Source organism: Penaeus chinensis, chromosome 32 (assembly GCF_019202785.1).
Source record: "Penaeus chinensis breed Huanghai No. 1 chromosome 32, ASM1920278v2, whole genome shotgun sequence".
Lineage (NCBI taxonomy): Eukaryota > Metazoa > Arthropoda > Malacostraca > Decapoda > Penaeidae > Penaeus > Penaeus chinensis.
Window position 1 is genome coordinate 30,509,782 of NC_061850.1, and position 27,493 is coordinate 30,537,274.

Consider the following 27,493-nt stretch of genomic DNA (forward strand, 5'->3'; position numbering starts at 1 on the left):
AGGCGTGCGTGCGGCAAAGCGGCGCGAAGGTCTCCTCCCGGAACCTGAGCCCGGGCTACGGCGCTGACGTAGGCGGCCACCTGATGCACTCGCCGGCACCTCCCTCCTTCCCGCCCGCGCATACCTGCTCCTCGCGCCCTCGCTCCCTGGCATCGCTCGGGCCGCTCCACTCCCTTGGGCGCGAAAGGCCGTTGGGAAGCATCGCTGCCTCTCGACTCTCCCTTATTCCTTCCCTCTTCCCTTCCCTTTTCTCATTCCTTCTCCCTTCCCTTTTCTCATTCCTTCTCCCTTCCCTTTTCTCATTCCTTCTCCATTCCCTTTTCTCATTCCTTCTCCCTTCCCTTTCCTCATTCCTTCTCCCTTCCTTTCCTCACTGCTTTCTCCCTTCCCCATTCTACCCTCCCTCCATCTCTCCTCCCGTCCCTCCTCTCCCTCCGTCCTTCCTTCCTCTCTCCCCGCCCGATTTCCCCCTCCTTCCTTCCTCCCTGCGCCCCGGCAAGTGATGGCAGACGCCTCCTCAAGCAAGTGTGGCCGACAACCCGAACCGACAATTCGAACCGACAAAACCGACAGCGAAAGTCCCCGCGCCGACTCCGCTGAAATGTGATCAGTGTCGGAATGCGAACACCTGGCCAACAGGTGCGGGGACACTTGCAACGGCGCCAGGTGTGTGGGGCAGGCGAGGTGGCCGATATCGCCCTCGCCCGCCTTGACAAGCGCCGCGACTGGCTAAGAGGTTTAATGACGAAGAGGTTTAACGAATTGCTTAAAGGTTTAACGACTGGCTATGAAGTTTAACAATCAGCTGATGTCGGATATATTGATTCTCCGAACCGGACGTCTGAGTAGATGCAGGATGCAGTCAGCTGACGTGCTGACTGGGCGCGTGGCTGGGGGATGCTGGTTCGTCTGGCCCAGCGAGAGGGTGACTGGCATGCTGACAGGCTGATCTATTCCTCGGTTGCATGGGTACAGAGCTCCGATGCTCAACAGTTGGATACATTTTTTCAAATAAAGATTCTAACTCTAAGACGAAAATCCGAAATATTCTGAAGATTGAATAGAGAAGTGATACGCTCGCATTCCCTTACTGCCTTTCTCCGTAACGCTGCTCATTTTCTGCACACTCCGAACTACTCCGTCTACCGTTTCTGCCTTTGCACACTTTGCAAAACATTACCAAACGAGAAAAGAATGTGCTGGAACTACGCCGCGCCGTAATTGGCAAATATCTGCGAGACGAACTGTTTAACATTTAATGAATTATTAAGCGGGCGCCCTGGACCTCGCCACGCTCTCCCCCAGACCTCCGCTCGGGCCCAAAATCCCCAGCCCGGTGCCTGGAGCAGCCGAGGGCGTGTGAGGCATGACCAGGGACGTCTGAGGATAAACAGGGAGTGCGATCGGCGCGTCGGACAAGGCTTACGAGACAATGTCGAGTAATAATGGTAGACAGGATAAGAGGAGAAATGATATCGCGAGAATGGCACACGGATGCTTCGGTGTCCTAGATGGCCCTCGAGGCGATGGCTCCTCCTTCGAGCGGGGACTGCAGGTGGATGCCCGGCCAGGACAGCCGGAGCGCCGTCCTCGCCCCTTTGCTTGCGTCGGGTGGACACTGAGGTACCACGAGGGCGATGGTTATGGTCGACATCCACGCGTAATTTGCTGTCGACCGTTAGTAGCCTAACCCGCGCAGCGCACCTGACCCCCCTCTCCCCATCCTCCTCGGCTGACCACATAACGCCGTGGTTGTGAATCCGGCCCCGAGCGCCCTTCCCACGCTTCCTCGCGCATCTCCCTCCGCCCGCAAGTGCGCCGTCCCGACCGTCTTCCGATCGTAAATCCCTCTCCGTAGTCCCGGCCTTCCCATCCGCCGATGCGCCCGCCAATCGCAAGTTACTCATCTCGATCCCTTCCCTCTGAAGTCCCTGCAGCGTGGCCTGGGCGCGGGGGCTCGAGTGAGCAAGCAAGCACGGGCGACCGAGAATCACGTCCGCGGCACCTGGCCTTGGCTCCGGCCTCAAACCACTCCGCATTAATGTTTATATCAGGATTAGATATGCGCCTTCCCCCTTCCCCTTCCCCTCCCGCTCCCCCTCCCCCGCCTCCTTCCCGCTCTCCTTAGGCTCTGTGCCTCCCCGACCCGTGCTCCCACGCCCGTTCTCCCCTCTTCCCGCCCTTTTCTACCCTTTCGCTCTCTAATGCGTTCTCTCTCTCTCTCTCTCTCTCTCTCTCTCTCTCTCTCTCTCTCTCTCTCTCTCTCTCTCTCTCTCTCTCTCTCTCTCTCTCTCTCTCTCTCTCTCTCTCTACCTATTTCTCTCTCTCTACCTATTTCTCTCCCTCTCCCCTTTCTCGTTTCTCTCCCCGCCTCCCCCTCTCGTGATCGCGAGCATGAGGGAGCACGCAGCACGCGCGTCGAGAGAGCGTGCGACCATCCGAGCACACACAACGCGGAGTCTAAGGGTATCGAGCCAGCGTGTCACACTTCCGGAAGCGGACGTGTAGCTGCACGAGCCCCGTGTGAAGCGGCGCTTCCGGCTTCTTTTGTGGGATAAACAAACTCAGCGGAGACGCCCTGGATGGATGCCAGCGAGCGGCACTCTCAGAAAAAAATATTACTCCTGCATTATCATCTTTTGTTCTACTTTATCATTACCACCAACAGCCTGTGCCACCCCAGTGTAGGACGGCAAGTGTCCAGCCTTTTTCGTTCTTTCCGGTACTGCGTCCTCGCGAAACACACAGCCGCACGCTGTCGCGGCAATGCGAGAGGCAAGTGGGTGGCGACAGGGGCGACGCCAGGGGAGAGGGAGCCGCCGAGGAGAGAGGGAGAGGGAGAGGGAGAGGGAGAGGGAGAGGGAGAGGGGGAGGGAAAGGGAAAGGGAGAGGGAGGGAGAGGGAAAAGGGGAGGGAGGGGGGAGAGGGAGAAGGGGAGGGAGGGGGGGAGAGGGGAGGAAGGGAGGGAGGGAGGGAGAGAGAAAGAGATAGGGAGGGAGAAAGGGAGGGAGGGGAAGAGGGGGGAGAGAGGAAGGAGGGGGAGGGGGAGGGGGGGAGGGAGGGAGGGAGAAGGGGAGAGAGGGAGAGAGAGAGAGAGAGGGAGGGAGAGAGGGAGGGAGAGAGAGAAAGAGAAAGAGAAAGAGAGAGAGAGAGAGGAAGAGAGAGAGAAAGAGAGAAAGAAAGAGAGAGAGAAAGAGAGAAAGAAAGAGAGAAAGAGAGAAAGAAAGAGAGAAAGAGAAAGAGAAAGAGAGGAAGAGAGGAAGAGAGAAAGAGAGAAAGAGAGAGAGAGAGAGAGAGAGAGAGAGAGAGAAAGAGAGAGAAAGAGAGAGAAAGAGAGAGAGAGAAAAAGAGAGAAAGAGAGAGAGAGAGAGAGAGAGAGAGAGAGAGAGAGAGAGAGAGAGAGAGAGAGAGAGAGAGATAAAGAGAAAGAGAGAAGGAGAAAGAGGGAGAAAGAGGGAGAAAGAGAGAGAAAGAGAGAGAAAGAGGGAGTAAGAGGGAGAAAGAGGGAGAAAGAGAGAGAAAGAGAGGGAGGGAGGGAGGGAGGGAGGGAGGGAGGGAGGGAGGGAGGGAGAGAGAGAGAGAGAGAGAGAGAGAGAGAGAGAGAGAGAGAGAGAGAGAGAGAGAGAGAGCCGCCTAAAGGACTCGGGCTTTCCGGGAGGCGACAACCTTCGCGACGAAGGGACGACCCAACCAAGACCGAGTTCGGTTATGCCTTTAAAGACGAGTGCCCAGCCAAAACGCCGGCCAATTTCCATGCTAACTCAGTCACACATTTACCTTCCAAATTAGGACACGTGAGGCCACACCTCAACATTTACGCCACGTAAGTGTGGCCGCGAGCACCCCCGCCTCCTCTCCTCCCCTCCCCCCCCCTCCCTCCCGTGTGGTGCCGGCGATGCAGCTTAAAGTGCCATGGCCACACCCAGCGGGCTGTATGGGCCATTCATCCCCCCCCCCTCTCTCTCTCTCTCTCTCTCTCTCTCTCTCTCTCTCTCTCTCTCTCTCTCTCTCTCTCTCTCTAATTACATACCACCATAATATAAAGACCTATCTATAACATCAATACCTACCCCCTACCCCCCCCCAAAAAAAAAAAAAAAATCCTGCATGGCTGAAGGGACGTGCGGCGACCCCCTTAGGACGAGCCCTTCACGAGACACATCCCAAGGACTCCGCAGCGGCTGCCGACCGGGCCTCCGCCGTATGCACGACCCCCTCCCCGCCCCCCCCTCCCCGACACCCCCAATCTCCGAAGACCAGAGGCCCCGGGCGAGAGGGATCGCCGCTCTCCTTCGCAGGATATACAGCGCGTGTGTGTGTGTGTGTGTGTGTGTGTGTGTGTGTGTGTGTGTGTGTGTGTGTGTGTGTGTGTGTGTGTGTTATGTGTGTGTGTTATGTGTGTTATGTGTGTGTGTGTGTGTGTGTGTGTGTGTGTGTGTGTGTGTGTGTGTGTGTGTGTGTGTGTGTGTGTGTGTGTGTGTGTGTGTGCTGCGGCGCCAGAGGGCCTGCTGAAGGATCGTCTTCCTCCTCCAGCTTCCTCTCCTATTTCCCGTTCCCTCCCATCCCGTCTCCCAACACTGTATCTCCCATTCCCTCACACCTCTGGGCTTTCTCCTCCTCCTACCTCCTCTCCTTCTCCCCTTCTTCTCCCTTTCCCATCTCCTCTTCTCCCCCCCACCTTATCTCTCTCTCCCACCTCCTCTTCCTCCCCCTCCCTATACCACCTCCTCTCCATCTCCATCCCTCTTTCTCTGAAACTCCTTCTCCCTTTTCTTTCCACTATCCCCCTTCTCTCTCCCCTTCCTACCTCCCTACCTCCTCCCTCTCCCTCCCCTTCTCCCTCTCCTCTCCTCCTCTCTCTCCCCCTCCCCTCTCCCTCCTTCTCCCTCCCCTTCTCCCTCTCCCTCTCTCTCCTCCCTCTCCCTCCCCTTCTCCCTCTCTCTCCTCCTCTCTCTCCCCCTCCCCTCTCCCTCCTTCTCCCTCCCCTTCTCCCTCTCCTCCTTTCTCTCCCCCTCCCCTCTCCCACCTTCTCTCCCACCTTCTCTCTCCCCTTCTCCTTCTCCCTCTCTCTCCCCCTCCCCTCTCCCACCTCCTCCCTCCCCTTTTCCCTCAACCTCCCCTTCTCCCTCTCCTTCTCCTTCTCCTTCTCCTTCTCCTTCTCCTTCTCCTTCTCCTTCTCCCTTCCCTCCCCTCTCCCTCTCCCTCCCCCTCGTCCAGCTTTCACGTGCGAGCCGGCCAGTTATCAAGGCTTTAAGCTTTGGCAGGACACGTGGGGGAGAAACCGACTCGATCGACTGTGCAGTTTGGGTAGCGGAGCGAGAGGGGAGGGGGGAGGGGGGGGAGGCTGAAACCGAGATGGAAAGTGAGAGGCGCGAGAGGACACTGAGGGTAACGGGACAGCGGGGGGAAGGAGAGGGGAGGGGGGAACGGGGGATAAAGAGATAGAAAGAAAAAGCAAGATATATAATAAATAGATAAATAGATAGATAGATAGATAGATAGACAGGCAGTCAGAGTGAGAGTGAGAAAATGTGTTACTGAAACAAAAGGCTAAACACACAACAAGCCCATGAATCAAAGAGCACATGCATAAAATGACAGGAAACGGATATCAACCAACGGCAAAGAGAGAACGGGAACTGTCGATTAATGGGCAAAAGAAAATATCGCCAAATCAAAAAGTGTAAACAAAACTGGCGAAAGTGATTTCAAAATACAAAGCGAAAGAAAAAAAAAACAAAGAGAAAAACATGCAGAGAGGACGCTGCAAGATAGCCTGCATCCTGAAAGAGACATCTGTCCCGCTAGGATTCGCGAGGCACTCTCTTTCTCTCTTTCTCTCTCCCTTTCCCTTTCCCTCTCCCTTTCCCTTTCCCTCTCCCTTTCCCTTTCCCTCTCCCTTTCCCTCTCCCTTTCCCTCTCCCTTTCCCTTTCCCTCTCTCTCCCACTCATTCTCTCTTTCTCTCTTTTCCTCTCCCTTTCCCTTTCCCGTTCCCTTTCCCTCTCTCTCCCATTCCTCATTCTCTCTTTCTCTCTCTCTCTTGCTTTCTTCCTCACTCTCTCTCACTCACTCTCTCACTCTCTGGGTCTTTTTCTTTCTCTAGGTCTCTCTCTCTCTCTCTCTTTCTCTCTCTCTCTCTCTTTCTCTCTCTCTCTCTCTTTCTCTCTCTCTCTCTCTTTCTCTCTCTCTCTCTCTTTCTCTCTCACTCTTTCTCTCTCTCACTCTTTATCTCTCTCTCACTCTTTATCTCTCTCTCACTCTTTATCTCTCTCTCACTCTTTATCTCTCTCTCACTCTTTATCTCTCTCTCACTCTTTCTCTCTCTCACTCTTTCTCTCTCTCACTCTTTCTCTCTCTCTCACTCTTTCTCTCTCTCTCACTCTTTCTCTCTCTCTCTCTCTTTCTCTCTCTCTCTCTTTCTCTCTCTCACTCTTTCTCTCTCTCACTCTTTCTCTCTCTCTCTCTCTGGGTCTTTTTCTTTCTCTAGGTCTCTCTCTCTCTTTCTCTCTCTCTCTCTGGGTCTTTTTCTTTCTCTAGGTCTCTCTCTCTCTCTTTCTCTCTCTCTCACTCTTTCTCTTTCTCGCTCTTTCTCTCTCTCTCACTCTTTCTCTCTCTCTCTCTTTCTCTCTCTCTCACTCTTTCTCTCTATCTCTCACTCTTTCCCTCTATCTCTCACTCTTTCTATCTCTCACTCTTTCTATCTCTCACTCTTTCCCTCTATCTCTCACTCTTTCCCTCTATCTCTCACTCTTTCTCTCTATCTCTCACTCTTTCTCTCTATCTCTCACTCTTTCTCTCTATCTCTCACTCTTTCTCTCTATCTCTCACTCTTTCTCTCTATCTCTCACTCTCTCTATCTCTCACTCTTTCTATCTCTCACTCTTTCTCTCTATCTCTCACTCTTTCTCTCTATCTCTCACTCTTTCTCTCTATCTCTCACTCTTTCTCTCTATCTCTCACTCTTTCTATCTCGCTCCCTCTCGTGATTTCCCAAGATGGAAGCTATTTATCTCCATTTTTTTTTTTCAGTGTTACTATTCGTGTTGTCCACCTCATCGATGACCCTGACCCCCCCCCCTCCCCGCCTTCATGATATTTATGACTGCTTTCATGGCGTCTGGTGATACCAACGCCTCTAAGATAACCGCATAATACCGTTCGCAACATCAGCAACAACAGCAAAATCATCCACAAAAAACAAAAACCACAAACAGCAATAGCATCAACAGCAACATCAACAACAATAACATCTACAGAAACAGAAACCGACCCCCCTCCCCCCCCCCCCTACATACTCATTCCTCAAACTACACAGATAAACAGGTGACAAAATCCCCAGGGAATTAAAAATAATAATAATAATAATAATAATAATAATAATAATAATAATAATAATAATAATAGTAAATCGAGTGCGCGCGAGGCCCGGCCGCGGAGACGCCCCGGGCGCCACGGCTGTCGGCGGCGGCGACGGAGAGAGGCGTGACCGAGCGAGCGCCAATGTAACACGATCCTGCTGCCTTTGTTGGCCGCCGATTAGTCGTGGCCGATGGAGCGCAAGCACACACCAGCACTCACGCTCAAGGCACTCGCTCACTCCCGCTCTCGATTCTCATGCTGCATTCGCGCAGACGCACACACAAGGTCTTTATAAGGTCTATATAAATGTACAGACCTTGCGCACGTGCACGAACGCACACTGTCTATGTCTCTGAATGATTCTAACTAACTGAATTCTTACGAGGAAGTAATACTGTAGTACCCGTGAGACAAAAATCAGTTCAGAAACAAATAATTAGCCACCATATTTCCCACTGAGTAAAAATACTACAAAGATAAAAACAAATGCATGAATAAATGGATAGATGAACGAACAAATCAATAAATAAAAGAGAATAAGTGCGAATAACAGAGGCGCAGTTTCTTAACAGCGAGGGCTGCGATCCCTCCTCGGCGACCTCGTGACTCAGCGAAGGTGAGCACGAACGCGCATTCAGAAATAAGAATCGGTTGGGTAATGACAAACAACAACAAAAAAATAATAACAAAAAAAACTCAAAAAAGTTCTAGGAATGCATCATTATCAATACACAATCTCTCTTTCTTGTTCAATTTCCCTTGTTGTAAAGGCATTGGGAGGTTTGCAACCAATTTTTAAAAAGGAAACTGCCATTTCACAGCATTGTCATATCATTCAAAATCCACACATCCCATCACTCAATCTTTCAATCCATCTCTCGATCTATACACGAAAAAATAAATGGGTATAATAATATTTTTTACAATCGTACACACACAGGTATATGTTACTATATTTTGTCGATCTCCCTTTACACACATTACATCTCATTCATTTATATCTATATTTTTTTCTTGGACTAAACATTACATTTCGAAAAGCCTGCAGAAGAGGAGGGATGATGAACAGGAGATGAAGAAGAGGGAGGAGGAGACAGAAAGGAAGAAATAAGGGAGTCGCAAATGAGGAAGGAAGATTAAGAAAACTGAGGATAAAGGGAAAATTGGATGAAGAATAAGGAGTGGGCAGAAGAAAGGACTTCACAAAACTATTCCTAGAATTTCAAAAGCTTGACAAAAAAATCAAAAGTACTGCAGCATGGCTACATCTGACTCAATTAACAACATTAAAACAGAAGTCTAGCATGAATTCTAAAAGCTTATACATGGGGTAAATATGTAAAACCTTATCATATTTCAGACATGTATTGTATGGTATTTGAATGATCCAATTCACACACTTAACCCAAAGGCACCGGGTAAATGTGTTCACTGTATTATTATTTTGTGAAAAGTCTCTGCACAGAGATGGCTTTGCAGAGCTTAGCCACAAAGGGGCCAATTAGTACACCTTGTGACTTCATCTGATTTTACCTTTCCTTGTGTTTATGAGAAAAACGTTTTTTAACTGATGCTATCAATATCGCTGCTGTTATTTTTATTACAGACTTTTTAAGTATTACAGTGTTACTGACACTACTAACAGCAATATTAGATACCAGAATATATTTCTGAAAATCAAGGAAAAGGGTAGACAGGCGAGACAGGTAGTACTCGTAACTGGCTCATTGGTGACTTAGTACTTGTGGAGCCATCTGTGTATTAAAAGAATTAATAATCAAACTCATAGTGGTCATGGCATGTACGTGCATGTCATCCCCGGCAGCTTAGGGTTAAAATAACCATATCTTCCCTTGAGGATTAATAGAAAATGATGACAATTATCAAGTTCCTTAAATCCAGTCAAGAACTGTAAAGCTGCTGCAATTAGATTTGCTCAACTGGTATCTGAAGCTAGCAAAAAAGTCAACCTGTGTTCCAGGGTCACCAGGGCTCTATTGACAAGCAATATTTAAAGTAATTCAAGCAGGTGTTAAAACTATATAACATTTCTAAAGCAGCTTTGCCCACTTGAAAACTTATGACAAGGGTAATAATAGACTAAACTTAAGTAAACAATATGAGGTAAGGGAAGGAGAGAGGGAGGGGGAGAGGGTGGAAGGAAGAATACCTCCTGATATATGCAGCTTTACCAAAATCCTATATCATAAAGCAGTTTTGGCTTGTGTTTATCCTGTAGCTGTAGGAGATCACTGGACTTGTTTCAGTTTAAGACAACTAAAATTTGGCCCGAGTTTAATTCCCTTTAGTTAATGATCAGCAGATACTGCATTTGCTCTCAATATTTGCATATTTCCATCATCTTTATCTTTGATATTTACTTAAGTTTCTAGTTTTTCAAGAAATAATCTTGCTTACACACAAATTGTTTAATGTATGATTCACTACTGAGACAAATGATTGCACTTAACTATTTGGTACATATATAGGGGAGATAGAGACACACACACACACAGACACACACACACACATATGGGTGTAAAAATATATTTATACATACATATATATGTATAAACACAGATAAAGATACAGACAAAGATATACATATATATACATACATAGAGATATAAACACGGTACTTAAGATAAACAGGTATCATCTCTTACAGTTAAACCCAAAAATGTCAATAATTTTTTCCCCTTTTGTTTTACTACTGGATATTCCAACAAATTTGAGCAAATTATACAAATAATTAGTTAACTAGCTCTATCTGGTATCTCATGGCACAGCCCCATTGGCTAAACACGATGACGTCATTTGGCTCCTTCCCCTTTTCAGTCCGGGCAGTGCCTGTGATATAGTATGATAAGTGACTTCTCAATATATTTTCTTTGAAAATGGTTCAGTAATGACAATGGTAAGAATTGGTAAACAAATGATCAATAAAGGCAGGCAGATAAAGAAACCATATTAATATCTGCAATGAATAATGAAAAGGGGCAGGGACGAGATTGCAAGTTTACTCTTTTCTTTTCTTTTTTCACATAAACAGTTCCACTTGTACTAAGTCACCAATGAGCCAATTACAACTACTGCCTGCCACGCCTGTTTACCCTTTTCCTTGATTTTTTAAACTATTTTATGTTATCTTATATTGCTGTTACTAATGTCAATAACATTGTAGTAATTACAATGTCTGAAATAAAAATAATGCCATCGATATTCATAGCACAAGGAAAAAAAAAAAAAAACACCAAATCAAAGGAAAGATGAAGTCAAGTAAGGTCACAAGGTCTACTAATTGACTCTTTTGTGGCTAAGCTCTAACAGAGCCATTTATGGGCAGAAACATTTCACAAAACTATAAAAAATGAGCACAGCATTTATGCGGCAACATTAAGAACCTTGGATATAGACACACACACACACACACACACACACACACACACACACACACACACACACACACACACACACACACACACACACACACATATATGTATGTATGTATATATACCCAATGTGTGTGTAACTATTGTCTTTGTATCTATCTATCTACCTATCTATATTACATATATATATATATATATATATATATATATATTTGCATTTATATACATATATATATGCATATATATACATATATATATGCATATATACATATATACATGCATATATACAATGCATATATATACATATATATACATGCATATATACATATATATACATATATATATATATATACATATATGCATATATATCCACATATATATGCATATATATACATATAAATGCATATATATACATATATATGCATATATATACATATATATGCATATATATGTATATATATGTATATATATACATATGTCCACACACATATATAATATATAATACATAATATAACATTAAATATAAAATATGAAATGCAAATTTTAAAATATAAAGTACAAAATGTACAATATATGAATTTGAATATGTATATGTATCTATATCTGTGTCTATATACATAAATACACATATGCACATACAAACAAAAACAAACAAAAACACAAAAACACATACACTTACAATGTATATAAATATATTATATATTTTATATATATAAATTATATATAATACATTATACATCATAAAAAATGTGGCAGTTAACATGTAGCATGTAGCATGTAACATATAATATATAATATATCATATATAGCATAGTAAATAGCATATATATATATATATATATATATATATATATATCATATATATAATATATAATGTATACATCATACATCAAATATTATAAATGATATATGATATATGATACACATAAATAAATAAATAAATAAATATATATACATGTATGTATACATATTATATATTACATATATATATATATTTATATATATATATATATATATATATTATATACATCATATATATATATTATATTCATTATATATCCATATCACACACACACACACACACACACACACACACACACACACACACACACACACACACACACACACACACACACACACACACACACACACACACACACACACACACACACATATCTATATTACATATAGACATTTTATTCATATATACATACATATATATAATATATATTATATATAGATATATTATTCATTCATTTATATATATATACATACATACATATATACACATATACTATAAATATATACATATATACATATATATACATATATTATATATATATATATATGTATTTATATATTATTCACATATATATACAAATATATAATATATATATTATCTATAGATATATCATTCAATTAGATATATACACATATAATATATATTATATAAACGTTTCATATATATATTAGATACATACATTATATATCATATACAAATATTATATATATATAAATACATATATTTCTATACAGATCAATATACACTTATATACATATACATAAATATATACATATCAATATTTATACATTATATTTACATATATATACATACATATAGATTTGAATGTATATTACATATACATATATATATATATACACATAATATATATAGACATAAACATAGACATATATATACATAATATACAGTATATAGACACATACACATATACATACATATAAATACACATATACATATATATATAGATTTATATGAATATATACACATTTAACCCCTTGCCGACGAGTATGACGTGTACGTATGTGCTATGCCCACTGTTAGTACTTGTTTGATTGTTTTTACACATAGATGGCTACACTTGTACTAAGTCACCACTGAGCCAGTTATGAGTACTGCCTGTCTTGCCCTGTTCACCCTTTTCTTTGATTTACGAAATATTTTACGTTATCTTATTTTGCTGTTAGTAATGTTAAAAAACATTATAATCATTATAATGTTTATAGTAAAAATAACACCATCGATATTCATAGCACTAGTAAAAAAATAGGTTTTCATGCCAATTCAAATCAGGTATGGTCACAAGGTCTACTAATTGACTCCTTTGTGGCTAAGCACTAGCAGAGCCATCTATAGGCAGACATTTCACAAAAAATATAGAAAAGAGGCACAGCATTTTCCCCATTTTTTTCACTTTCCCCGGCAGCATTTGGTTAAAATTACATATAAACATATATATAAACACACACATATATATATATGTATACATAAATATATCTCCATATATATATATATATATATATATATATATATATATACATATAATGTGTATATATACATATATATATAGGTTCATATATAAATATAAATACAAATCTACATAATATATATATATACATATATACATATCTCACACACACAACATACATACATACATACATACATACATACATACACACACACACACACACATACATACATACATACATACATACATACATACATACATACATACATACACACACACACACACACACACACACACACACACACACACACACACACACACACACACACATATTTATGTATATATGTATGTATGTATGTATGATATATGAAAAAAGTGGTTTTTCCTCATGACAAAACCTACAGCAATCTTTGCACAATTCATTATGGGTAGTACTGTGAATCCTATGAAAATACAAACATTACATTTTGAAAACTGTCATTTTGTAAGGGGGAGGGGGGAGGTCAAATAAAACTATTAGTTGACATTAAAAAAATAAATCAATCAAAAATAGGGTTAAAGTATACAAAAGGACTAGGAGAAAATTTAAGGTCATAGCGTTGTAGGCAATGAAAAACGAAAAGACATGAAAATAAAATACTGTCTGCTACTGCAATAGTTATCTATGATTTCTATACCTGTCGCTTTCATATTAACCTCAAATTCTTTAATTCTTGCTTTGTAGGCTTAGGTACCCAGTGATCTATAATCTATCATCAGTGTTATTTTATAGGTCAAAGATAAGTATTTTCACAAGCTTGCAGTGGATACATTTACATTAGTATCAGGGTGCATGCAGAGTCAGAAGAAAACAAAATTACCCCACTCTCTATGCTTTTGACTGTGACATAAACAGTTTCTTAATGGGGCTCAAATGAGTCTTCTTTAGGGAGCTATTTTTCTTCAACCAATGCAGCCAGGCCAAAAAGGCTCACAACTGTTTAGTGCAGGTTCTTTCCGCAAATGATACAAAGACATTTTTTTAGTGTGAGGATTTAAAACATTTTGTGATCTCTAATGGATAGTCTACAATCTTTAATCCAATGCAAAAATGATGAAGTGTCAAGTGGTGCGGTCTTCACATTTTGACAAAGGCCAGCAAAGCCAGTCTCATGGCAGAGGAGAAGTCTTCTAGATATTAAAAAAATTAAGTTATGTATAAGACTCTCCTGAATAAATTCACCCATTCATTATAAATTTTTTTATGTATGCCCAATTCAGAGGTCAGCGGAGGAGTGTCCACGTCTTGCAACGTAAAGAGATTTTTCAAGGTTGTGGAGTAACTCCACAGTTAGAGAAAATAAAACTTTCAGCACACACGTTTAGGTATTTGTTACCATGAGCTACATACCCTCCAGAGACAAAGTTCCAAAACCAGGCCATCCTGTGGACCCAAAATCCAAAACTACCCTTCCTGCCTTCTATTTATTCCCTCGACAGGTCAGCAAGCCCCCTGAACCCACCTTTATTAGCACTTCATGTCAACTTATAGAAAACCAGACATTAAGAACTCTTTGTCTCTGAGCGGTGATATGCATTGGATATTTTCATCTTTCCGCGGTAAATATCTAATCTATTTTTGATGCTCTATAAGATGGCAGTCTCCATTTCCCTTTATCTCTGTGCGTCACTCTCGTGTAACATTAACCACATTTTTCATTCACAGGGGAAGAAGCATTCTAAAATTTACCTTAACTTTTAACTTGACGCCAGTTGTTGGTTCGGCAGTAATCTAAACAATTACTAAATTTATCATATAATCAAAATATTCCCCCAAGCAAATCAGTGTTTACCTTTCAAATTCTGACGTCAACAACCATTGTTTACCTTCTGACCTCAACATCAATTTCCCCCGAAATCTGTCCCGTCCCACAGCACAAATAAAGAATCTCAACCCGCCATCCCGCAGCCGCAGCCGCCCCACTCCGCGCACAAGGGCAGCACCGAGGCCTCGAACCTCGCCTCCCAAGCACAGCCTCCCGGACCGAGCTGGAAGGCCGCCCTCCTCGCGCACGCCCATGCACCTGCGGGCGGCCGGACTCATGCTCCTCATCCCCCCGCAAGATCCCCGGGAAAGCAGGTCACCCTCCAGATGCTCTTTTTTCATTCCAGGACACTGACTCACCGCTACAGTGACTCGCTGTGACTCACCCGCTGAAGGCGATCTTGACTCGGATCTCCGAAGGCTCGCCCACGTCCTTGCCTCCCTGCGCCTGGGCTGGCATCTTGCCTCGGCTCTATCCCTCGGCGAGGCACTCCTGGCGAGGTCGTCGGGGCTGGGGCAGGTCTGCGGGCGCCGCCACGAACGAAATCGCGCCGAAGGGTTTCCCTTGACAGGTCGCGGCTGACAGGTGATAGGCCTACCTTCCCTCGCACGCGCTCGCCCTCGCCGTTTCTCTCGCCTTTCTCGGAGGGAACGCTTCCGGCGCCCTCGGGTTGCGGTCTGGAGGGGCTCTGGATCACTTGGACGGCGCAGTGGGCCCGGGGAGAGGTGTCATGCGGCGGGGGCGAGGAAAAGGGCGGCCGAGGAGGCGAGCGGCTTCCTCCTGCGACCAAAACACTCCGGAAGTCGGCGTCACGTGACCTACTCCGGGCTCGCAAGAACAACTCTGCTTTTGGCCTTGCGAGGGGGCCACCAAGAAATATTTGGGGGGTATTTCGGGTGGCCTTGTTCGTTTTTAAGGGTGTGTAATAGGGATCTGGCGTAATCGGAAGGCCGGCGGGATAAATAGGCGAGCGGCTGCGGTGATTCAGTTGCTCAGCCCACCAGTGACCCACGAAGCCGATAGCAGTTGCCCGACGGTCGAGATAGTCTTATTTTTAGTCGAAATTTACCTGTGATAAGCAAATAGTATGGTAAGTGAGTAGGTTAAGTGGCTCAAGTGTGCCTCCCCGAGCCCTGCGTGTGCACGGGAGGCCCTCAGAGGCCACGACACGGCCGCGAGAGGGTCCATAACAAGGGGCGCGAGGAGCGAGGGGAGAGAACGCCCATCCGACCGAGGGATTCTCTCTTCGCAAATCCTTCGGCAAACGGCAGGGACTCGTCGCAGGACCTTATTAGGCGGCCCAGCGGACATGCCACACGTGCAGGTCGGACAGAAGGACCGGGGAGGGGGGCAGGGAGCCGGCGGGGGGCGCGGGAGGGAGGCCAAGATAAGGTGTTGACTGGAGGCCGAGTGACAAGAGCCTCGAGAGCCTCAGGACTATTTGTGAGTCACTCGAGACGGCCGCTCTTGCACGACATTACGCAAGGGTGAGTGGTTCAGCCCTCTGCTGGCGACGCTGAAGGGCCTTTCCCACCCGCACTGGCCATATAAAGGGGTAAATCCACGAGCAAGCAGACATAAGCTGGTTGGCCTCATTTCCCCCAGCATCAGGAGAGGCCAGGCCCCCTCCCCCATCTGTGGCAGGTGTGCCTTCTGCTGCTTGCTCTGGCGCCTCCCTCTGCTCGTTTCTGCTGCACCTGAGGCCGGGCTGTGCTGGCCTATGCGAAGGACGGACTCTGGGGTGGTGCGCTGCGATTGAACGAGGTTGGAGGAGTTCATCCTGTGGGGTTTTGCTCTGGGGTTCTCTTGCAGGTGATGGACAGGTTGCACAGTCGGAGTTGCAACGTGTTTGGATCTCTAGTGAACACAGTGACTTTGCTCAGAGTTTGGGAAATATTTGGAGAAATTCTGACCTCAAAACAGAAATGTTGTATGAAGTAAATATGGTACAAGTCTGGATGACATATGCTGTCAAATTGCAAATGGGATGCGTTTCTCATTCTTATATTGGCGGTGCTCTTTTCAAATACAATAGAAACGTACCGGGATTTGCAATGGAAGGTCAACAATATTAAGTTTAAGCTGGTCAGTGTTTAGATCTCGAGGTCACTCCGGCAAAGGCCAATAAAAGTCTACCACATGTATTCTGTCAAGATTGAGCTTGGATTGGTCGCTTATTTGACAGTAATGTGCCAATGTTGTCTGCAAGGTCCATCTTCCCTAAACTTTAACGTATCACTTTTGTAATTATTTTGTCTGTATGATTCACCCCGTCAGTGTGACGGACTTTGAAGTACAATCTGTGGGACATATGACTTTGCTAACTGTCCAGATTAGGCTTGCGTAAAAATTCTAAAAAAATTACAGTCCTCATATTAGAGCCACAATGACACTAATTTCATGGAATTTAGTCTGTGTAAGTGAAGAATGGTGGTGCTGGGAGATACTGGTAAAGGTGATTACAGGTGTCCATACTCCGAATCCTCCATGCTGTGGTGCCCTTATGCCAGAACATATGCTGGAGGGTCATTGGCCTTTGCCAGAGTATGAGGCACTGAGGCCGCTACTTTGTTTGATGTGGGTGTATTTTAGTCAATTCTGATAAAATGTAGAGAATGCAAAATATCCAGACTTCCTCAAGTATACTATACGGTACTGGGTATTTTCACACTTCAACTTGGCAGAATAGCCTACTAGTCCTTCCAAAAGACCAGCTGTAGATTTGGCAAAGAGACTTGAATTTCTCTTTTTCTGTTCATCTGTCTTTATCTTTAATATACCCATTCTTGAACCTAGGACTGGACCTGCCTCAGATAACGTCCCATAAATGATGTACTGCTTTTGGCAAAAGCCGACATGCCCCCACCACATATGTCACCAAGATAGAGCTTGGACTGGTTCTTTAATTGATGGCAAATGACCATGGTGGTCTGTATATAAGTTCTATCTTGCTAGAATATACATGGTGGGGATTTGTTGTCTTTTGCCACAGTGCCAAAGACTTGAAGGCCATAGCAAGCACTTGAGTCACCGCATGTGTGTATCTTTTATAAGAGAGTGGGCATAACTTCAGCTTATGCTGATTGTTTCCTAAAGTCAGTAGTAATGTTTTATATGTTTCTCAAGAACATGAAAAGCAATGTGGAATCACCTCCTTTTAAGATTTAATTTTATTCTTTACTTTTCCATATTGTTTTGTAAAGTTTGAGACTGCAAAATATCCTCCGTTGTTATTTGTGTGATTTTTGAATAGATTAAAGTTTGATAAAAGGGTGAATCAGAATAGTATCATGCAGACATGAAAAACTAGTGGCCTTAAAGAACACATGAAACAACTTTGTTACATATATATATATATATATATATATATATATATTAAAAATGATAACAGAAACCATTTAGAGTATGAAAATCAGATGTATGGTAGTCCAGCAATGCTAGTCTCATGCTTCACACTGGTAAAAGCAAAGAAATTTAAAATGTGTATATTCTATCAAGGCAGTCTGTGTTAATGTATTAGGCAATTTATTGTCAAAAAGGAACTAAAACCTCTGATTCTGGCCAATATTTATACATGGGGAATCTCTTGGTATTTACCAGAGAACAAGGCTTGCCTGCTTGGCCTACAGTATTGCTTCATGCAGCCCTACTTTACACAGTGATATACACTCATGAGATTGCCACATCAGCTTTTAAATTTTAGCCTTTTACAACTGTATTGTCACTCCACACTTAACTTGTTTAGAGAACTCCCACAGTGACCATCAAACCAAAACCTCTTTCTGATGGTTGTAGAGGCTGCAAAGATTGTATGGCCAGATGTACGGGGATGTTTTATCTTTTACCAAACCTGTAACATTTGTGGTGGATTTTCTACAATCTTGCATCAAACTTGATAGTGGTTGATTGTCAAGCAGTTACCTGGGCCTCTGTGCCTTTGGTGCTCCAGGAAAGATTGTGCATTCATTAATTCCTGTTTGATTGTGCATGGCCAGGGACATCTGCAAGGTCTCTTTTCTCAGAATATATGTGCTTGAGGTTTGTTGGCCTTTGCATGAGCATCAGAGGCACAGATGTGAGGCTTTGTGAACATACATTCCTTTCTTTTTCTTCTTATTTTTCTCTGTTTTATATAGCTTTTATTTTTTTGTCTTCTTTCTTTTTATGTAACTCATAGCTGTTCTTGAAGTTATCTTTTTAACAAATATAATTTACATGTGAATAGACAGAAAAAAAAATAGTAGTAAGAAATGAACTTCCTTTATATGAGATAAAGCTTTAGATGACAAATTTTTTGAGACAGTGACCTAGTACTGATTTAGATTTAAAAAAATGTCTTAGTGGTAGATGATTTGCAGTCATTAATCATGTCACTGTATGCTTTCATTTGTAGCTATAAAATGCAACACCGTTCCCTTCCACTACAATGATCTGACTGTAGAAATCTATATTCGTTTGTTCACTTATATGACTTATTTGTTTATTTTTCGAAAGAGTATTTTTGCCTATGAAAAAGTCTTTGATATAGTCAGTTAAAGGAAACCAGAAAGGAAAGTACACACAGATTTTTATGTTATTAGTTTTTTATACAGTTGAAAATATAATGTGTGTGTGTGTGTGTGTGTGTGTGTTTTGTTTAACTTTACCAGCCACTATGTTTAACTATGTCTAATATTAATTTTGTAGACATAAGTCATAAAGATACCATCAAATTTTAAAGCTTAGTATAATCATATATAGAAGTAATCCAATCATCCGTTGTCATGTAGTATGCTTTAAAGCACAAGAGTGAAAAATGTGGCTTTTATTTAGCAGGGCAAGAGAAGGCTATTGCTTGATTTCAGGTTAATTAAGGCATAGACAGAATTAGGTCAGTGAATTTGGAGGGCCAGTCCTTTCTAAATTTATTACTCACACACATCTATTCAAGGGGGAGTGGTAGTATCCCCTTTAACTAGCAGGTCAGGTGGAAGGCCTATTCTTTGGTGAATAGCAATGATTTTCTGTTAATGAAGCAGTAATAGGATCATGTAATAAGAAAAGTTTATGTATATTGCTGTATTACCAGTGAATTGTGTGTTATACAGGAAAAAACAGTTTTTGGAAGACTGAATGCCTTGTATTGTGTTTCATATGTCAGATAACATCCTGTATCACACACTTCCTGCTGAGCTTAATGCTAAGCCTAACTCATGAAGTATTTTTTTAGCAGAGACCATTCCTGCTTCTTCTTTTCTTTTCTTTTTTTCCTGTCTCTCTCTCTTGTCTTTTTAGGATTACATGCAACATTATTTTTCTGATGTTGAAAAAAAGTATTAATTTTTTGCCATGTTGGTTCTGTGTTTTAAATATTGGCTGCATCCATTTTATGGAAGAGAAACAGTGTGTATGCTGCTGTTCTGTTCTAGATTTTGTTTGATTATCTGTTTGCATATGACACTTTGGTAATTGTACCAGAGGAGAGGAGTTACTTTCCAGTCATACATTGTGGTTATCATCTAATTTCCCTCTGATAAGAATACGGTTGGTAAGACCCCCACCATCTGTTTTCTTCTTCTTTTTCTTCTTCTTAGCTTTGTGTATGGGGGAAAGATATTTCAGGAGCATTAATAAGGTATTTACATGACACCTGCTCTGTCATGTGCAAGATAGAGCTCAGTCTGGTTCCTTGTGTAACAATACATTCTCCGAGAAGTCTTTACAGTTCTTATGTTGCCAGAGCAAGTGTAGTAGAGGTTTTGTTGGCTTTTACCAGAATACCAAAGATCTAAAGCCAATGCCAAATGGAGGGGGGGGGGGGGGGGGGGCATGTACACATTTACCCATAAACTTCTAGTGCCGAATTAGGAATCATAATTTTTTTAAGGCCATTTATATCCGTTTGAAAAAATATGTGGGACCTTCTTATATGTTTAGACCTAGATATCAGGGCTGGACTACTATGCCTGGACTGACTTTCACTGACCTTCTTTTACCCATGTTTAATTTTCAACTACTGTAGGCTAACAAATACACTGGTGGCTAGACTACTTGCATTGCTTCTTTTTTTTTTTTTTTTTTTTGGGGGGGGGGGGGTATTTGTTCCTTATATTTATATTAATATTTATATATGAATGTTTGTATTTCTTTCTAAAGAATACATCACCAATGAATCACTCATAATGTTTGACTCGTTATTCTTCCCCCTCTTCATTATACACTTTTGTCCAGCAGATGGAGCAACAACTGGATTGTGCCCTTGACCTTATGCGTCGGCTGCCCCCTCAGCAAATAGAGCGCAACTTGAGTGACCTCATTGACCTAGTACCATCATTATGCGAAGAGCTCCTCTCATCAGTGGATCAGCCTCTAAAGATTGCTCGAGACAAAAACAGTGGAAAAGATTACCTTCTATGTGACTACAACAGAGATGGGGATTCTTATAGGTAAGTATCCCTTACTTTTTCTTTTTTTTCTATATACATTTTTTCACAGAAGTTTACTTCCAGGAACTTGTATGTATTATAGTAACATTATTCTGTAGTGAAAATATTTGTTTCACAGAGTTATTTCAGTAGGCTCGCTTGGTATTTCTGAAGCAATAATATAATCTCAAATGCATTGAAGAAATATCCATTATAGTAGCTAGTTAAAAAGGATTATTATTATTATTATTATTATTATTGTGACAGCTGGATACATAAGCAAGATACTTTGTTTGGAGAACAGCAAATATTGCTCTGTCAGAAATTCCCATTGTTTGTATTTTGGTGTATATTGGAAAATTAATGGAAATTTATTTCTATTTAACATGATATGAATGGACAGTTCCCTGTCATACCTGCCAGGTTTCCCTTTGAAACATGGCAGTAGATAGGGTACTGTCCTATCAGTGATGACAGTTGTGTTTCATTTGTGAAAAGGGTTAGCAATGGAATCTAAATAACTATTATTTTAAATTTGATGTTGTCAGTGTCAGCATCACCTAGTGGTAGCAAGTATAGGTAGTTGATTTTTGTAAAACTCCTCGTACATAGAAATAAAGAATGGCTATCACAGACATCACTCTTCAGTTCTCAGGCTCTTATCTCTTTATCAGCTATAGCCCAGCTTTGTTGGCTGCCGCGATCAGTAAGTGTGCAGCGATGTACACTTACTTCCCATCCAATAGGCAAATGAACTTGGAGCTAAAAGTTCTTAACAGTTTTATAGCTAAGTATGACTTGACTTCTCAGGAAAACAATGAACTTATGAACTTCTCTCTCAAGATCAAATAAACTGCCTCAGGTTCCCACAGAAGACATACTAAATGATGTTATAAGAATGTATGTTAACCCATTATCCCTTGTAAATGCACTATCCACTGTAGTTTTGTTGTGTGAATTGTATTCACACACACACATGGCTCCACAAGTGCTTTGTCACTAAGAGGTCAGTTCGTTGGGCTACCTGACCTCACCTCAGTATCCCATTCCTTTATTTTATTTATTTATTTTTTGTTTATTTATTTATTTTTATTTGTTTTTTACCCAAGTACAATCGTTATTGTCACTTCATTATTAATTTTGTATTATGATAATTAGTATAATATTAGGACTAATGATATTTAAGAATAAGGAAAAGGGTGACTAGGTGAAATTCTTTGTTGACTAAGCACCTTGTAAAAAGTATTCATTATAGTATTCACCCTTAAGCTACTAGAAAGAAGGCAGACAGGTGTCACAGTCCAGGGAGAGATTGCTGTAAGACCAGGAAAGGAAATGATATCTGGATAGAAGTAGGCTGTTTAACTAAAGTCAGCTCAGTCAAGGTGATGCCATCATCATCGTTGAAGTAGTTACCTTGATGCCAATGTTGAAGTGTTTAAGACTTGTTTCTTGTTGTTTGTTACTAGTTCATTGAGCCTCCTTACCCAAAATGATTGTCTTCCTGTAATGTCAGAATGAGTTGTGAGATATGCACAGTGGATCTTGGAGATCGTTCAGGTGCCAGACTTGTCTTTTTGATGTTAGTCGTTGATACTCATTTAAGTTTCTTAAAAGGCTTAAAAGTTATTGTTAGAGTTTTAAAAGGCAGGTAATGTTTCTATTTTTCCATTTATTCTTAAGGCATGAATGTCAATCAAAAGAAATTATATCATCCTGCAAGAGAATTAAGCTTTTATTAAAGTAATTTTCAACAAACATCAACTTTCGAGTAATACCCTCATAGAACATGAATTATTAAAATAAATTGAGTATGTATATGATACTGGTTTTACATGTGTAATGCATAATTGTTTATGAAGTATATTAATTTTGTTGGTATTTTTTACTTTTTTATAGTATTTTCTTCACTGCTATCATCATTTACAGCATTGCCATTAACTCTCATGTTTTGTTTTATCTAAAGAAAATGAAATGTAAATTACAAATGGCTTATATATAATTACTTTTTTTTTCTTGGCCTTTCTTTTCTTCTGCTTTAATCCTCTTCCTAGAACCACTTCCTAGTACACTTTATATGCAGCCACATAGATGCCAATTTTTCTGAGGATTTTATACTAAGCTATTCAGTAAAATCCAGTACAAGAAATGTATGTTTCCTAGGTCACCATGGAGCAATACCTACGACCCCCCCCTAGAAGACGGAGCCATGCCAAGCGACCGTTTACGCAAGTTAGAGCTAGATGCCAACCAGGCCTTTGACCAGTACCGAGACATGTACTTTGAGGGAGGAGTATCATCAGTATATCTCTGGGATCTAGACCATGGCTTTGCAGGTAAAGTTGTGCCATTGTGGCTTAAGAATATGGCTAGGCTAAGCCACCTTTGGTATATAAGTGTTTTATAAGGTACAGTACAAGTATATATAGTGTAATTTGTGAGAGTAGATAGCCTTGCAATGTTTGTGATACATGAAAAGTTAAACTCTCATTGGAATTTAACTTCAGCAGTTCAGATGAAAGTAAGTTTTGATTTGATGTTCAGTATAACTTTTGTAATCTTGTCATTGAAGAAACCACAGAATAGCCCATTGTTTGTCATTGTTCTGATTGGTATTGGAGATAAGAGGAGGAATCATTGGTGATTAGATTTTGGGGAGATATTGTCATAGACACTCTAGAATTGAATCTTATGGTTAGGACTTTGAATATAGATGCACAACAAAGTATACATATAATTATAGTATATGTCTTTAATTATAATGTCACTGTGAATAAGTTTGTTGTAAGAATTTCAGATATTGCATGAGAAATAGTAATTTTATATATCTTAATTAGGAATGATAAAAGTTTGAACATTTTTATTTCAAGATTTAAGGGCATATATGTACATAAATGAAAAAAAAAAAACACACTTGTAAAGAAGTGAAAGAAGAAATATCAGTAAAGTTGAACTTTGCAGGAGTAATCCTTATTAAGAAAGCTGGTGATGGTAGCAAGAAAATAAAAGGCTGTTGGGATAGCATCCATGTAGTGGAGGTTGTAGAGAAGTCAAGCGGTCGCTCGGCACACTACAAGCTCACGTCAACAGCAATGCTTTGGCTGCAAACCAACAAACAAGGATCAGGAACCATGAACCTTGGAGGGTCTCTCACTAGACAGGTGAGACTTTACCACACTTTTTTATTGATCAATATGGCAAGTGTTTAAGTTAGGAGTTAAAGTAATGATTTTAGAATCAGTATACTTTAAAATTATTATTTTGATGTAAAATGAGAAGGCCTGCAAGGGAACATGTTGCTAGAGGTTCATAGAATAGGATTATCTTCTAATTTCAAATGAATGTCATTATAGAATTCAGTTTGTTCTTATTAGAGTCTTTTTGTATTATGTAATGTTGAGAATTTGTAGTTCAGATTGTTCTGTTGTAGGTGTAATGATTAATTTTATGCCTGTGCATTTTTTCATAGATGGAACAAGATTGCCCAGTGTCAGAATCATCTCCACACATTGCTAACATTGGTCGTATGGTAGAAGACATGGAAAATAAGATCCGGAATACCCTCAATGAAATCTACTTTGGCAAAACCAAGGACATCGTGAATGGCCTCCGCTCAGTCCAACCCCTCCCTGACCAGAAGCAACAGGCTGCTCTCAGGAGTGAGATTGCAGCGGCACTCTTAAGGAGACAAGCGAAAGGGTCCAATAGCGAGAGTAACTAGGACCTCTCCTTCCCCCCTCTAGTTCATGGATCCCTCCCAGGTGAGGGCTCAAATACTGTGAGAATCGGGTTCTGCTACGTGTTAACGGCCTAGTCCTGTCTCCTCGGGCACGAAACACACGCTTTCAGGCCGCATGCGACGGAACCTCTGCTGGGACTGACCTCAGTCAGGCGTTCTCGGTGATATGTTGAATGAAACATCCCAACATAGAACACACTCCCCCAATGATAGAGGACTAGAGTGCCGACAGCTTCCTGAGTCACAGTGCAGGTGATGAACAGACACATGAAACCATATAAAAGTGATTGAAAAGACACTTCACATGTTAAATAAGTGGCCAATGAATATCTGTATGTGACAAGGAAGAGTATTTTCTCTGAAAGTATCATTCCACTGGGTAGGAATGTATATTTCTGGAAGGGAAGGAGCAAGATTAGAAAAAAAAAATGCTTAAGATGCTTGCGATCAGTCTTAGTTTATTTCCAAGAAGAGCATGAAGGTTATGGCTGTATGAAATGCTTAAAATCAATAATATATATCCAGTTCCTGCTTAAAAAGTAGCTCTACGGATAACCTGGCTACTTCCCAGGTGATTTTTTTCCTATTTGTTTAAGTTATAAGGCCAAAGAATAATTTTAACCAAAAAATGGTGACCACACATTTTAGTTCCAGGTTATAAAAGTGTCTAATATTCTTATTCCTTTGTTACTAGAAAAAGCATGTTATACATCAATAAAATGAAGGGAAAAAGCAAGCTTGGGTGGTAAAACTGTAGGTGCTTTCTAACAATTCGTAATCCCAGTGCGTACACCTGTCATGATGACGATGGGATCGTCAATAATAAATGGTCCATGTACTGGCTATTTACATACTTGTGAAAAAATAAGGCTCCATTTCTGAAGGCCCATAAACACTTAGGGTATGTTTGTTTGAGGGCATGTGTGGTTAAGTGTCTTTTTTTTTCTTCTTCTTTTTTTTCACAATTGGTGGTTTTTTCCTATCTTTCGTTTTCTTTTTCTTTTATTTTTGTTCTAGGTAGTTTAATTTTCTGCCTCACTTTCTTAATTTTAAACTCTTTCTCACTTTTCTTTTATTGTTTTCTTTTTTCTATCTTTTTTTTTTTTATCTCTCTCCTTCTCCAAGGCTCTTCTAAAAGAAACGGTTAACTTGGTCTTTGTTTTCAAAAAAGAAAAAGAAAAAAAAGTAGAAATATATAAAAAAGAAAAATAAATTATTTAGATTTAAAATGAGTGGATTGAGAAGCATCTAAAGTTGCCGTTGATTTTGGCTGATCCGCGTACTTTTCCCTCAGAGGTGATTTTTTATGTGTGATCTACTGTTTCTACTTTTGTAAGCCTAGTCCTCTTCTGCGGCTGTTAACACCGTGGCCACATCAGTGAATGGTAGAGGGACAAGTTTCTCACAATCACATATTTGTAGAGTGTTTTATTTGTTCAACATATTATTTATTCTAGTACCAAATGCTTTATAATGACAAACCATCTCTACCCTTTAAAAAAAAATTATATATATATATGCCCAGATGATTTGTAATTTGTTGATTTGTCGAGCATAGAATTATTTCAACGGTTTCATACACAGGTTCCCAGACTATCCTTGGGAACACAGGTAATGAGGCACAATAGGAGGATCACATTATCCACCAGCAGTTATTGCCAAGTATGATCTGTAATTGTTGAGTCTACAGTACGTGGTTGTGTTGTCATTCACTGATGGTGCCACCTACCTAGGGATTGTTAGGTGAGCCCTTGCTTCATATTTGGGGCAATAAGGATCTAGGCAACAAGTGTGTTATGATTTTTTGGCTGGTCAGATTCACCTGCTTTGTTGTAATAATTTTAATCCATATGTGTATCAATTTGGGAGTAAACATTGTTTGATTTGACTTAGATTTACACTTATATTATTCTGAGTGAGCCAGACAAGGATGTTTGTAATTATCACAAAGTGGTGTCTGGTTGCTAGTTAATGCAACTCGAAGTTACCAGACTTATCTAGCAGCTGTGGATCTCTTTTATAAATATTCATTAAATGGAAATCAACTCCAAACAAATATTTAGGTACTCACTCTTGCCTAGACCCTGGCTAAATGATACTGTATTTATTATTACCAGAAGTTCTGTTTAAAGTATATAATATGGAGAACTATTGATCATATCCCCCGTTGTATTTCCTTTAAGGCAATGTGATCGTCTCATTGTTATGCATTTGCCCTGCGTGGCAGACACTATTTTTGATCAAAGAATTGATTATACAAGTATTTGGTAATCTGCTTGTTTTATTGAGTTTACATCCTCCAATCCTAAATCTCTTATCCACATTTAGAAAAGTAATGCACTTATATTTTAGGTTCTTGTGTATTGTATTTAAAAAAATGTGTAAAAGGTGAGGTTTTCATGAGAAATATTTGTATATTTATATAGAATACTTTTGATGCCAGCCAGAGCGGTACCATTCCATTTCCAAGTCCCAAAACCCATCCTTATCTGATGAATTTATGAAAATGCTGGACTGTAATTACTG

At 41.2% G+C, this 27,493-nt stretch overlaps 2 protein-coding genes across 6 annotated transcripts in view; one reads left to right on the plus strand and one right to left on the minus strand.

The window, feature by feature from the left end:
• LOC125042498 (atypical protein kinase C-like) overlaps positions 1-15,620 on the minus strand; it is an 89,827-nt gene extending 74,207 nt beyond the window's left edge. Inside the window, exon 1 of the mRNA XM_047638140.1 lies at positions 15,210-15,620. Within this exon, the coding sequence (XP_047494096.1) occupies positions 15,210-15,283 (74 nt within the window). The 5' untranslated portion in view covers positions 15,284-15,620. The remainder of the gene's footprint in view (positions 1-15,209) is intronic.
• A 144-nt stretch (positions 15,621-15,764) lies between these two features.
• LOC125042625 (F-actin-capping protein subunit beta) lies at positions 15,765-27,238 on the plus strand. Of its 5 annotated transcripts, none has more exons than XM_047638385.1 (5): positions 15,765-15,914; positions 21,038-21,249; positions 23,392-23,564; positions 24,190-24,389; positions 24,698-27,238. In XM_047638385.1, exons 1-5 carry the CDS (start codon positions 15,912-15,914, stop codon positions 24,947-24,949), a joined length of 840 nt encoding a protein of 279 aa, XP_047494341.1. In that variant the 5' UTR covers positions 15,765-15,911; the 3' UTR covers positions 24,950-27,238. The 5 variants fall into 5 exon arrangements, with proteins under 5 accessions (XP_047494341.1, XP_047494340.1, XP_047494339.1 ...); XM_047638384.1 differs by having other exon boundaries at positions 15,824-15,914; positions 21,035-21,249; XM_047638383.1 differs by lacking the exon at positions 15,765-15,914 and adding an exon at positions 15,991-16,148.
• Positions 27,239-27,493: the final 255 nt, after the last annotated feature.

Coding starts and splice junctions, on each gene's coding strand:
- LOC125042625 (XM_047638383.1), top strand. Junction 21,250..23,391: donor AGAGATGGGGATTCTTATAG/GTAAGTATCCCT, acceptor TATGTTTCCTAG/GTCACCATGGAGCAATACCT. Junction 24,390..24,697: donor GAGGGTCTCTCACTAGACAG/GTGAGACTTTAC, acceptor ATTTTTTCATAG/ATGGAACAAGATTGCCCAGT.